The sequence below is a fragment of the Dysidea avara genome, chromosome 1 (genome assembly GCF_963678975.1).
Source record: "Dysidea avara chromosome 1, odDysAvar1.4, whole genome shotgun sequence".
NCBI lineage: Eukaryota > Metazoa > Porifera > Demospongiae > Dictyoceratida > Dysideidae > Dysidea > Dysidea avara.
Genome location: NC_089272.1, coordinates 60,870,993 through 60,884,241, shown reverse-complemented (window position 1 = coordinate 60,884,241; position 13,249 = coordinate 60,870,993). Strand labels below are relative to the sequence as shown.

The following is a 13,249-nucleotide window of genomic DNA, read 5'->3' as shown; positions in this document are numbered from 1 at the left end:
AATAACTACTTCAAAATTGAGTGAATGTTGTTAAGTCATATAAGGCTGTTGGCAAAGCATTCCATAAAGTAGTTCCACGATAGTAGAAACTGCGTTTCCCATGATTAGTATTTATCTGTAGAACAAACAAATGATGTACATTTCTGCTTGCACATCCCATGATACTGATGGCATACTCAAACATATTGTGGAGATACACTGGGGCTTACACATGCACTATTTTATAAATTTGCATAGTATATAGCTATAGTATGACACTTTCGTCATTTAGTTAGAGAATATCTTAAGATAGATACATGAAGAAATATACTTGGAATGAAATCTTTCAAGATGTTTAGTCTGGTTAGCATTAGTGGGTGCCCACACAACATCACAATAGTCCAGAACTGGCAAGAGATATACAGTACTTGATATAGTAATGGAATACCAGCCTGTCTACTGAAAGAAACTAGAGAAATTATTTCTCCCTCCTTAGCCTTCATTTTTCAAGCCTCACTACAACAATGTTCACTACCTTTAGACTGGAAAAGGGCAAATATAGTACCACTCTTTAAAAAGGGTGATCGTTCTCTTCCTAGTAATTATAGGCTTGTTTCATTAACATGTATCTGTTCAAAATTGCTAGAACACATTGTGCATGTATTCACATAATTATTTACTCCCATTTTATTACATATAATCTTCTGTGTGATCAACAACATGGATTTAGACAAGGTCACTCATGTGAAACTCATCTCATTATACTATTGATAATCAATGACTTTGACGAAAGCTAAAATAACAACCGATGTCATACTACTAGGGTTTTTCAAAAGCATTTGAAAAAGTGTCCCATCAACACCTGTTCCATAAACTTCACTTTTATGGTATCTGAGGTAATTTACTTGACTGGATTAAAGACTTTGTACTGCAGAGATCTCAGTGCGTGGTGGTTGAGGACCAACAGAGTCACTTAACAGCAGTTGCCTCTGGTGTACCTCGAGGTACTGTCCTCGCTCCTCTGTTTCATAAATGATTTACCAGACAACATATCATCCAAAATCAAGCTATATGCTGACAATGTGTTACTTTATGTCACTATTCGCACAGAACAGGATTGCTATCAGCTGCAAAAGGATTTAGACTGACTGGGAAAATGGGTAGACAAATGGAAAATGGTGTTTAACCACAAATATGTGAATTTGTTGGATAACAAACAAGAAATACGCAATACTAGCTCAGTATAATATTCAATCAAAGAAGTCAACCATGCCAAAAAAATACTTGAGTGTAACTATAATCCAAATGGTTAGAACACATAAAACAAATAACTTTCAAGGCTAACAGAACTAAAGGTATTCTTCGGCACAACCTCCACAATTGTACACCAACAATTGTACAAAGCAATGGTTAAGCCAATTATAGAGTATGCAGCTGTTGTCTGGGCACCTCATACTAAGAGGGATATTGATATGATTGAGAGAACACAATGACAAGCAGCTAGATTTGTGACCAACAACTTCTCCCGTTATGCTAGTGTAACGCAAATGCTTACAGACCTAAATTGGCCTACACTTGCACGATGCAGAGATGAACTGAAAGCCATAATGATGTTTAAAATAATTAACCACCTTGATATCCCAGCAAACCCGTTTCTGACACCCATATCTGCTGTACATAGTACCAGAGGTTATAATATTATGAGATTTATGTAACCAATGACAAGGATTGATTCTTATAAATACTCCTTTTTCCAATTCAGCAATCAAAATCTGAAATGATCTACCCCAAAATGTGATTGACTCTATTGACATTGATCAGTTCAAACAAAAACTAGCAATTAATTAGTATACTTGTATGTATGTTGTGATCTGTATACTATACTCTTTTAGAGGTCTGCACAGTAATACCAATAATAATAATAATAATTAACAGGCTGTAGGAAACCATATACTTGTAATTCCCTGACAAGTGGTCAATCTAGCTAATGAAAGCCATATAAATACCAAATATATTTATAAGAGGCCTTGTGAAGGCACATCGAATTTCTTTGCAAGGCATTTTGTTAATGTGATAATGAATAATATTATCTATATGTCAGCTTACATAGGACTAAATGGCAGAGATCAAAGACACTTGTCATCAGCAGGTTGAAATATAGTTTTAAAACTCTCTAATAAAGCATTCAATAATGACACCCATTTTTTGTAATGGTTCGTCTATTTCCTTTTCCATGCTCCTTCTTTTCTCTTTGTAAACAAGAAGAGCACAAAGTATTCCAAGATTTGTATGTGATCAAAGGAATCAAATGAAACGTGGTGTATGACTGTCTTATGATACACTGCAAAAGAGTGGGTTAACACTTTAATTTCTCTGATAATTTAACATGGAATGACAAAAATACTAGTTAATATCCCAATCCCAATGCTGACAGGTGGTGTTGAGTAGTCCATAGTATGAAGAAATATTTTGTGACATAGAATACAAAGGTACAAAATGTATAAGTTCAAAATGTGCAATTCACAACAGTTTACAGTAGAAATGCTACATCTATGTGTGTATACGTAACTACAAAATTGTAAGTTACTAATAGTTATATAAAAATACATACAATGTATGTGTAAAAACAAATACCTTAAAGAATAACAACCTCGATTCAATCTAGCATGCATGAATACATGTCAATCAATAAGTGTGTATCTGTGTGTGTGTACATGAATCTAAATCATTGCCTAATACGGAGTAACTCATTTATCACATAATCCATATCAGGTCTCCTCTGAACGTCTACGGCAAGGCAACTCCAAATTGGATTTCTCAGCATATTCTCAGTAGCTCCCCATCTCACCTGATGCAGGTGCGATTGTTTTGGGGGTGCAGCAGGCAGCTCTCTAGAACACATTTCGAACATAAGAACACCATAGCTGAACACATCCATTGCAGTAGAGTGTTGACCTTGGTTGGCTTCAGGAGATGCATAGGTTGGGTTACCAGCATTGATGGTACTACTAGCTCGCACAAAATTGGTAGAACCAAAATCAGACAGCTTGGGGAGCCACTGGTTGTTGGGTAAAGGATTGAGGAGCACATTAGAACTGCTGACATCACGATGAAGGATTGCAGGAGTGTTCCTGTGCAGGTAGTTCAGTCCATAAGCCACACCCAGTGAAATAGGAATAATTTGGTTGCTGTTGAGTTGACCTTGTTCTAAGATCTTTCTAAGACTGGTGTGCATCAATTCAGTGACAATAATGGGAAGTCCCTGATTAGTGGCACCAATAAATTGTAATATGTTAGGATGACGACATCTGGCAGCCATATTCATTTCCCGGCTAAACAGACCCAAATTGTAGGGTGATATTATCTCATTATGAAGACACTTGGCAGCCACTTTGCAACCACGGAACATAGCTTCTGTTACTGCACCCCACCCCCCTTTGCCCAAAGTTTTTTCAAGGATTGTTATTTCACGTCTTTGTATGACCCAGTCTGTTGACTCAGACTGCTGATTAAGTGACTGAGGCAAACTGCGGTTGCTTTGCTGTAGTTGGTGAATTTGCTGATCTTTTTCAAACAGTTGTCGGTGCATTTGTTGATTCAACTGGAAAATTTCTTGATCTTTTTGCTGTATCTGTTGATCTTTCTGTTGTATCTGTTGATCTTTCTGTTGCACATCTTGGGTCTTTTGGCGAATTTCCTGATTTCTTTGATGCAACTCTTGGTCTTTTTGATGTATTTGCCGGTCTTTCTGACTTAATTGCTGATCTTTCTGTTGTAACTGCTCTTGAAAATGTTGACTGTTCCTTTCTGCTGCATTCTATACCACATTAAAACAGAAATAACCATAGATTAATCATTAAGAGGTATACATCAATGATAAAACTAACCGATAAGTTAACATGTATAAGATGTACAAGGGAAAGTTTATTTGGAGGAGGAATCATAGAATGTAAAGTAACAAGTCAAGGGAATATTAAATTCAATTAGGGATCATATAAAACAAGGGAGGTCACCTACACCTTCAGATATAGTAAATCTGCAGGTGTAGGAGACCTCCCTTAATTACTATCAATTACTCAATAGTGAAATAGCAATTATGCATCATTTTCAGTTACATGTTCAGCCTGTTCCACAGCATTACAAATGAAGAACAGTATGAAAAACAACCCTGCAATCAATCCAGTCACTATGGAAAAATACAGATGATTCTCCAATACGTACATAGGGAAGCCACAGATGCACTACCACAAATTGACACCTTGCGCTATCAACAAAAAGAAATGGGGAACAAAGGGAGGACAAAGGTAATTAAGTCATTTGTAAATACTGCAGTATGTCAAAAAGCATCTGTCAGGCTGAAGTGACATCCAAGTTTTTATGGAAAATATGGATATGACTATAGTCAGCACAAGAAACCATGACATGCTACCTGCAAATCAACACCAACGTGGAGTGGAGAGAGAAAAGGGTCACAAGGTGAGTTGACGATTCATGATTGTAGCTGCTGCTGTTGCCATGTGTATCATACAGTACGGCAGTACTGTATAGTAGGGATCTTGCAAAACTGGGCTTTTCCAGCCCAATATATCACCCTAAACTAACCTCAATTTCCCTTCACGACAATTTGGCAGTATTAGTTAAGCACAGCCAAGCCCAAAATGTCTTCAGACCAACCCCAAACCCTTCCAAAAAGTTTCTATGGAATTTACAAAATTTTCTATTTAACAGAATTTTATTCTGATTAACTGATGCCTTCAGCCAAGCATAACTTGACAATGGACATAGCTATGGGCTTGATTTCCTCACTGTTCGAGGTCACTTCATCCCGAGATGTGCCTTTTCACCAACTGCAATATGTACAATGCACACATCATGGACTTCCCAGTTCTTTTTGCTGATAACACAAGGTGTTCACTTATTCATGATAGTGCATTAGTGCTAATAATTTATTTAGCACGTGTTGCTGGATTTTCTGTACCTCCCGGTACATTTGTTTCTCGTGTGTTTGAGTTCAACTGATTGTTCCAGATGATGGGTGGAGGATAAGAACTCACTCTTAGTAGTAAAATAGAACTGGCATGTGCTGATTAGTTGGCATGGTTTAATCGCTTGTGTTTCTTAACGTACTGCTTTGCTGTGTAAGTTCTTTGTACTTAGGTATTTCATTCTATGAACACTGGTGTACTGGCCTGTATGCCCAGCTTGTTACAATTGAGATTGGTTGCTCAGGGCAAACACCTGTGACACTGACCAACCTATCTCATGCATGCAAGTTACCATTAATCCATTGTTTGATCAAACTGCCAGAATTGCAATATCCTGCTCATACTGACAGAATTTTCAGTGCTTGCTTCTCAGATCTGTGGGGTCTGTCAGATCTAATTAATTTAACATAATAATTGATGTATGTGTGTTTTTTTTCTTTTGTGTGTGTGTGTGTGTGTGTGTGTGTGTGTGTGTGTGTGTGTGTGTGTGTGTGTGTGTGTGTGTGTGTGTGTGTGTGTGTGTGTGTGTTTAAAAAACTGATCATGAAAAACATCATATGTGGCAAAACTTCCATTCAGCATCAATTACAGCATTAAAGAAAGAAAACACTAACAGGTGCCTGGATATTGAAAAATTTTTTTAAATGCAGTAACTTGAAATATCTGCATGCCTGCCAGTTGCAAGGCTAGAGACCAAACAAAGCAGTGCGTAGCCACCATATTAACAAACTCACTGGTGGGATGTGCCTTTTGTAGTTCCTATGAATGTCTGCCTTCTGCGCTTTGACATTCTTTCATCTTCAATTATATGCTCGTCTTCTGGAAACCACACAAGAGAATAATTTTTTGTATCAACACTTTCCTTGAAGGAACGTATTTAGATGCCACAAAACTATTTGAGGAGTTTAACTTTTTGGGTAGCAGCTAAGCTGTGCTTTTAAAACAATTGCCATGCTACCTTAAATGATCAGAGCATGCCATGACAATGATCTAGCTCAATGGAAAACAAGGAATTGTGCCATGCCCACTAGTTTGATCTACTCCATAACTGAGTGGCGAGATCAAGATACTCTAATACAGCAGTCATAGCCACACATGTATTTCATAGCTATGCTCTAACGAAGAAAGTTGACAATAAAAAAATTAAAGGGTTCCAGTGATGAAAGATAATGAAACAAGAGATGATGGTAGCTATGAGTAGTGCTGAGTAATATGACAATATTTTTAGTCAAACTTTTTGATACTGTCCAAATTTTTTAACTACTGCAAATACCATGAATTCTAAAACACAAGTCTTTTAGTAGCTACCTTGTGCGTGAAGTACCTTGTGTGAAGAAGTCTACTTGCAGCACATAATGGATATGTACTGCAGTAAACATACAATTGGCTTTCAACGCAATTCTGTCATTGACTGAAAAATTTTAAGGTTATTTCTGTGTCTAAATCTATTACTGTAGGTCTAAAATAGCATCAAGCTAAGGTATGCCAATAATTTAGTCAATCAAGTTGACAATACTGTACCATCTATGAAATGTCACAATCGCTCAGCACTGGGAAAATTCTTAGCTACATGGCATTATAACAAAGTGGGAAAATCCCTACTGTAGCATTACTCCTACAATGCTGAGTAGGGATTTTCCCACATTGCTACAATGCCAAGTAGCTAGGGATTTTCCCTCATAGTTGTTGTATCATCATCTCTTGCTTCACTACTTTTATTGCTGGAACCCTACTTCATTTTTAAATTAATAATTTTATTGCACTAGTATATACATATACAAGTATAAGGAAATAATAGGAATTTTAAACTAGAGTAGGGTACATACCTGGAAGATACGCATCAAATCGAGTTATATAATTTTTGCCTTGAAATCTAGGGGCTTTTACAAAACAAACTACCTGTACATTACCTTAATGTTCATATGAAGCACAATCTAAATATTTGATAAGCCCCATTGTTTGATAGATTTTGTATTACGACTATTAAAGCTCACGTGAAATTTCAAGCTAAAATATGCAATTAACATAATACCTTCTGACCTCTTCTGGGTAGAGACAAACAGCCATGATAGCAGTGGATCAGTGATTAAGGATCCTGATTAAAACCCCAGTAATGTATTTTTGTGCACTTTTTACCCTGTGCTGACTGCTCTATATAGTATCTCAACCCCACAATTTTATCAGTCTATATATATTTCTCTAACCTACATTAATAAAACTTTAAAGCAAAGCAAATGTGGCTGGAACTTTTCATAATTATAATGCTAAGCTTTAAATTGCATAACCCATAAACAACCACAGTAATTTACAGATATAAACAGTTGCTTCATTTGGCCTCTAGCCTTGTGACTGTGATCTGGCAGGCAGGCAAGCAGTTTGGCAGACCAAAGTCCTGGTTTTGGTGTTTAAATAATTTAATATATCCGGCTGTCTGTGTTTCCTTCTTTTTAACACCAGAGATGCACTAAGACTATTCCATAAAAGCAATTTTCATTGCATATGTGACTGGATCTGGGAAAACTGGTCTTAACGCCTATGTCAGCAGATTTGATTTTCACCAAGAACACAAAACTACGTGAATAAACTATCAAATTTCACAATCAAAATCAGGTGGGCTTGAGCAGTCTGCTTTTTTCAAGCCCGGTGGCAATCCGTATGTGCGGTGTGGGGCCTTAATGGAGCCTTGGGATGGCTATATGTGGCTGTATACGTAGCTCTGTTGGTGTTGTATGAAGACCTGTGTTGTAAATTTCCTTTCATTTAAGTCAGTTTTGAGACCATAACTTAGCTTAATTCAAACAGGCTCTGGGCCTTTGCCACCCACCCCATTTGGAACTCGCCTGATACAGTCAACCTTGGTTAAAACTATCTAAATGGCAGGAAACTTAGCTGTTGGCTACTTGTAGTTTGATGCTCTGGAAGGTAAGGATTTGGTATAAGGAAATTTGGTACACATAGCTTTAACCATTGGTGAGCTACAACACACTAAATACTTAAAACCGTCATTTCTCAATACTTTTAAATAGGCAATAAGACCGGTTTTCCCAGACTGGGTCACATATGATGTTTTTATGATAGTTTATTTTGGGCAGAATTCATTACTAGGGGGGACCTACTTTGGGGGTAAGTAGAATTCTAGGAAAACGGGAACGGAAAGCGGAAACAACCAGCGGAAAATGTCTGATAAAGGTCATCATAAAGGTTGGATTTTACGACACAATGCTTCTTTGCAGCATTGTTGGATTCTTCCACTAAAATGATTGAAACACTCTAATAGAGCAGTCACCTGTAGTAAATACTCTAATAGAGCAGTCAAAAAATGTTTTGCTACCTATCCCACCTGAGGATATAGCTATCATAGATTAGGTATATAGACTAACTAAGTCATTGACATTGAAAGTTAGCTACCCCCTTGAAACCATAAAATTTAAACCATTATAGCATGATGGGTATGTAGTAGCTGAAGTATGTGTGGGTGCATAGCTCCAATGAGGAAACTAAAGACTACATGAGCAGTCATTGGGACTCCTCTTGGAGCCACTTCAGCTTGACAAGCATACCAGTGCTGCATGCATGCTCCCAACAGTACTTTGTGAATCTCAGTTTTAATATCAGTATAAATATTTATATTAAACATATTATTATATTATATGGTTTCAAAGGATTAGCTAGCTTTCAATGTTGATGACTTAGCTAGTCTATATACCTAATGTTTGAAGCCCATCAATGTGGGTCACTGGTGGGATAGCTATATAGCAAAATATATTTGACTACTCTATTAGAGTATTTTAATGCAGGTGACTGCTCTATTAGAGTGTTTCGATTGCTTTAGATAAAAGATCTAAATAATGTTGCAAAGAAACATTGCGTAGTAAAATTCGACCTGTCCAACCTGTATAATTGCTTGATGACCTTTATCAGGTGTTTTCCGTGAGTTGTTTCTGTTCCCACTTTCCGTTTCCGTCCCGTTCTCCTCGAATTCTACTTACACCTACTTTGGTAGCTACACCGTGTAGCTATAGTGAATTACGTATGTGCTTACCTCAACATCTGGATGTCGTCTCACATAATCTTCTTTTATTTCCTTTATTCTAGTAGATATGTTTTCCATGGTTGGCCTCATATTGGGATTATTATGCAGACACTCCTCCACTAGTATTCTTAAAACAACAACATCTCCTTTTATCTTATTCAAGTACTTCTTACGACGTTCAACTTCACTCACGATCACCCAGCTATCGGTTTTGGGATCTATTACCTCTCGATCAGTTGGACTAGGCCATTCACCAGCAATTGTAAAAAGAGCTACGCCACCATAGCTAAAGACATCCAATGGTAGGCCATATGATGGTCGTTGAGAAACTGCTTCAGGTGCCATGAAGTCTGGTGTGCCTGGTACTTTGGTCATATCATCTCTGTCATGGCTGTATGGTGATACCACTCTCATTACTGCAAAGTCAGAAATTTTAGCCACCAGTGAAGTAGTGTTCACAAAAACATTATTTGGTGTCAGGTCACGATGTATAAAAGGAGGATCACGACAATGCAGGTACCACACACCCAGTGATACATCATGGAGAATAGATAGCACTTTATGTAGGGGGAAGGATGGGCTTCTTTCTACCAATGCCCTTAGAGTGTAATCCATCTTTTCCATCACCAATGCTGGTAAAGGGCTGTAAGCAGTACGCCAGTAGACACCAATAAACTGAACGATGTTTGGATGGCGAAATTGACTGTGACGACAGCACTCTGTCAAAAAATCGACTTTTACTGTAGCATTATCGGTGTATTCTATCAAAAAACTATGAATCTCTTTCGCAGCATACGAAATTCCACAATACAGTACTTCATATATTTTTCCATAAGTACCTATTCCTAACTCTTTACCAGTGGGTGTGACACCCTAAAGCGAAAATTTTCGCAGTGATTCTTCCATATTACTTATTCGGTCCATGCTACTCCGTCTCCCAGATCTGCTTTGGATGACTCTTATATTTTCGGGTATTCGAGCGGGGGTGTGTGTGACTCAAACCTGGTTCTATGCTCGATCCCATGAGGTCACGTGACTTGTGTGTTTAAGTACGCGCCATTCCACAGGTCAATAGCAGAAAAGATGGAACAAGAAGTCTCTTCTCCGCTCGCTTCTCCGTGACTACAGATAGTTGAAGGTAAAATCGTTTCCCTCTGGGTGTATGCATATCACAGTGTATCATGGCTATAAACTAACTTGACATGCCTCCTTAGTATCTTGTATACCACTGTATTGTTATTGTGTTACAGTATCTTCTTCTTGTTTTTTACTCCACAAGAAGAAATAGAATTGTTCTAGTGGTTCCCTTGACAGGACCCAACATATGAAAAATCACGCATTCCCCTCACTCTGAAGTTTACACCCACTGACTGTATTTTATACCCCACCTCCTAGTAGATGTATAGGCTTGTACGTGGGGAAATGATATGTATGTTGTTGCTCATGACTGGCTCAGTTGAGGGGTCGCTAATTCCACAAATCCTCAAAATTGTGTACGAGAGGCCCAATGTTCATAAAAGTATTCTAAATACACTTTAATTTACCAAAATATTTTTACTTGTATTCATGTATGACAAGAACCTTTGATCAGCTGCAACAACTGCTCCATAATTAGTGAGTGTGTACTTGACCTAATTTGGGCAAACCATCACATCAATAGATTGTGAGATGTGTGGCTTTAAACATTTCACTCTGGTACAGCTTGTGAAGACCAAAAGCTGTGGGTTTGAAATTTACACTGTGAATGCTGCCAACCATAGTGTTTAACTTACTTTAGTCCATAGCAAACTAGCAATTCATAACCATAATTTTAAGCATCCTTTTCACAATGGTACCTATAACACAAGCACATCACTATGAGTGGTGGGTGGGCAATTGGTATATGAACAGACAATGGCTGAGTAGGTCATATGGAACCTCCAGCCTTAATATTGGGCTCTCAAGGCCACCTGTGCTGAAAAAAATACACATAGAAAGTATCTGGGCAACTGTCAAGGGTGTCCATGGCTCTATCCTCGTGTTCCAGCTGGCCAGTGAAGTTTTAAGGTGTTCCCAAATCTTCTCATAAAAGCGGCCTAAGCAAATTAGTGGCATGGCTGTGATGCAAATGTGGTCACTACAGGTCTTCAACTAGGAAATGATGAGGGGGGGTTACAGTTTTATCAGAGCAGGGGAAGATGCCACTCCAGAAAATCTTTGCCTTTTAGACTATCGTAGATTGCTTCTGGTACATTATCAGGTACCTGAAAATGTGACATGCTGCTCTAGAAATTTTTGTATTTTAGACTGCATCTGAGATTCTTGAGAATGACATGCCACTCCAGGAAAATAGATAACTCGTAGGTTGTTTTCGGTATGTTCTCAGGTATCTGAGAATGTGATATGTCACTCCAGAAAATTTTGCATTTTAGACTCTTGTAAATTGTTTCTGAACTTGCCACTCCAGAAAAAATTTGTGTTTTAGAGTATCTAGACTCTGTACCTGAGAATGACATGCTGCTCCAGAAGTTTTTAAATTTTAGACTCTCTTAGATTGCTTCTGTTGTAGCTGAGAATAATAACATGCCACTCCAGAAAATTTTTACATTTTAGACTCTTCAGATTGCTTCTAGATCTGATGCACTTTCCTATTGCTTAACATTTAAGGGGGGGGGGGGGAGAATTTTTCAAGAGGGGGCGAGCACCCCCCAACCGTGGTAGTGTATTGGTGTGGCTATCTATTGATGGTGAAAAGTGAAATTTGCAGGTATGCATGTGTGTGTGTGTGTGTGTTGACAATTATGACTTTACTTTTGTGAATGTTAATATAACAGCGGCGTACATAGGAATTTTGAAAAGGGGTTTCCACTACAGTTAAGTGACTGTTATATTAGATTGCCTGACTGCTTTATTAGAGTATCTCGATCTTTTTACCAACATCATAATTCAGAACAATGTTGTAAGTGTTGCTATCATGTGAGAAGCTATTATATAACCAAGATAAAGTGTCCTGTTCCATGACAGATTCCAGATTCTGGAAACCTGAAGTTTCAATTTCTTAATGTTTCAACTTACAAGTGCTGTGTAAAATCGAAAGGGGTTTCCTGAAACCCCTGGAAACCCCCCTCCGTACACCCCTGTATAAGTACAAACAACCAGTGGTCTGTCACCACCTAGTATGAAATACAGTGGAACTTGTCTAAGTCAGTCAACTTCGGACCAAGATTTCCTGGCCTTAATAGACAAGTAGCTGCCTTAGTCAGTTGGATTAGTATATAAACTTCTTACTAGGGGAATTTAAAGCTGGTCTTTTTAAAGTGGTGGCTTTTCTATACAGGTGGCTGCTTAGACAGGTTCCACTGTAATTTCATCATTCAATAAATCTGTACCTTCTGACAGGTCCATGGTATGGTTGTGATTATTTCATTGTAGATAGTTGTGTTAGGATGTACTCCCATACAGAAATTTCAGGACTGTTACATACCTGTTACAAACATGTGTAACATGCATGTTACATACATATTACCTAACTATAACATGTTACTAGCCTATATGTTACTGACAGGGGGTCAATGCAGTAGTAACATATGCGTTACACCCCTGTAAAATGGGTACTATTGTAATGCCCAATTGATTGTTTCACAAATGTTACATATAAATTACATATCTGTCTAGAACCTGTCTATTAAATTTTTTGAAACTTAATTTAAATGACAGTCAGTTGTATAAAAACATTTGTACTAACAATAATTTAAATCAAGTTACATCAAGAGTTTTTTTTATATTATGAACTCTTGGTTACATGTTATTTTCTTAAATCAGCATATTTTTCAATGAAAGTAATAGTACAGTGAAACCTGTCTAATCAGGTCACTGCATAAAGAGGTCACCTGTCTAAACTGGCCATTATAAAAATCCCCACATGTGCCAACTGTGTACAAAGTGAACTGCTTAATGCAGCCACCTCCTTAATCAGGTCAGAAAATTTTGTCCCTATGATGACCAGAATAGACAGGTTTCACTGTACTTCTGTGGCACACATTTTCTTTAGGCAAACTTGATCAACCTATGTAATATTTGCTAAAATCAAATAGCTGAATACACTCAACTCACTTAAACGTAGGTTAAGTTAGAGAGTTGTGACTTGAATCTTCAGTCTTTAGCTGACACCTTGTGGAGTATTGCCACAGTTAACTTTTAAAAGTCCAGTTTTGTGTATCATATGCCTGTATAGAATAAAGGATAATCTAGAGCGGTGATATCAGTATGTGCT

At 37.7% G+C, this 13,249-nt stretch overlaps 1 protein-coding gene across 1 annotated transcript; it reads right to left on the bottom strand.

Annotated features, from left to right (window-relative positions):
* Nucleotides 1–2,688: 2,688 nt before the first annotated feature.
* LOC136239411 (probable serine/threonine-protein kinase DDB_G0271682) lies at nt 2,689–9,943 on the bottom strand. Its single transcript, XM_066030143.1, has 3 exons — nt 9,855–9,943; nt 9,007–9,758; nt 2,689–3,796 (listed from the first exon to the last, which is right to left on the bottom strand). Exons 2-3 carry the CDS (start codon nt 9,619–9,621, stop codon nt 2,705–2,707), a joined length of 1,707 nt encoding a protein of 568 aa, XP_065886215.1. The 5' UTR covers nt 9,622–9,758; nt 9,855–9,943; the 3' UTR covers nt 2,689–2,704.
* Between the last annotated feature and the right edge of the window lie 3,306 nt (nt 9,944–13,249).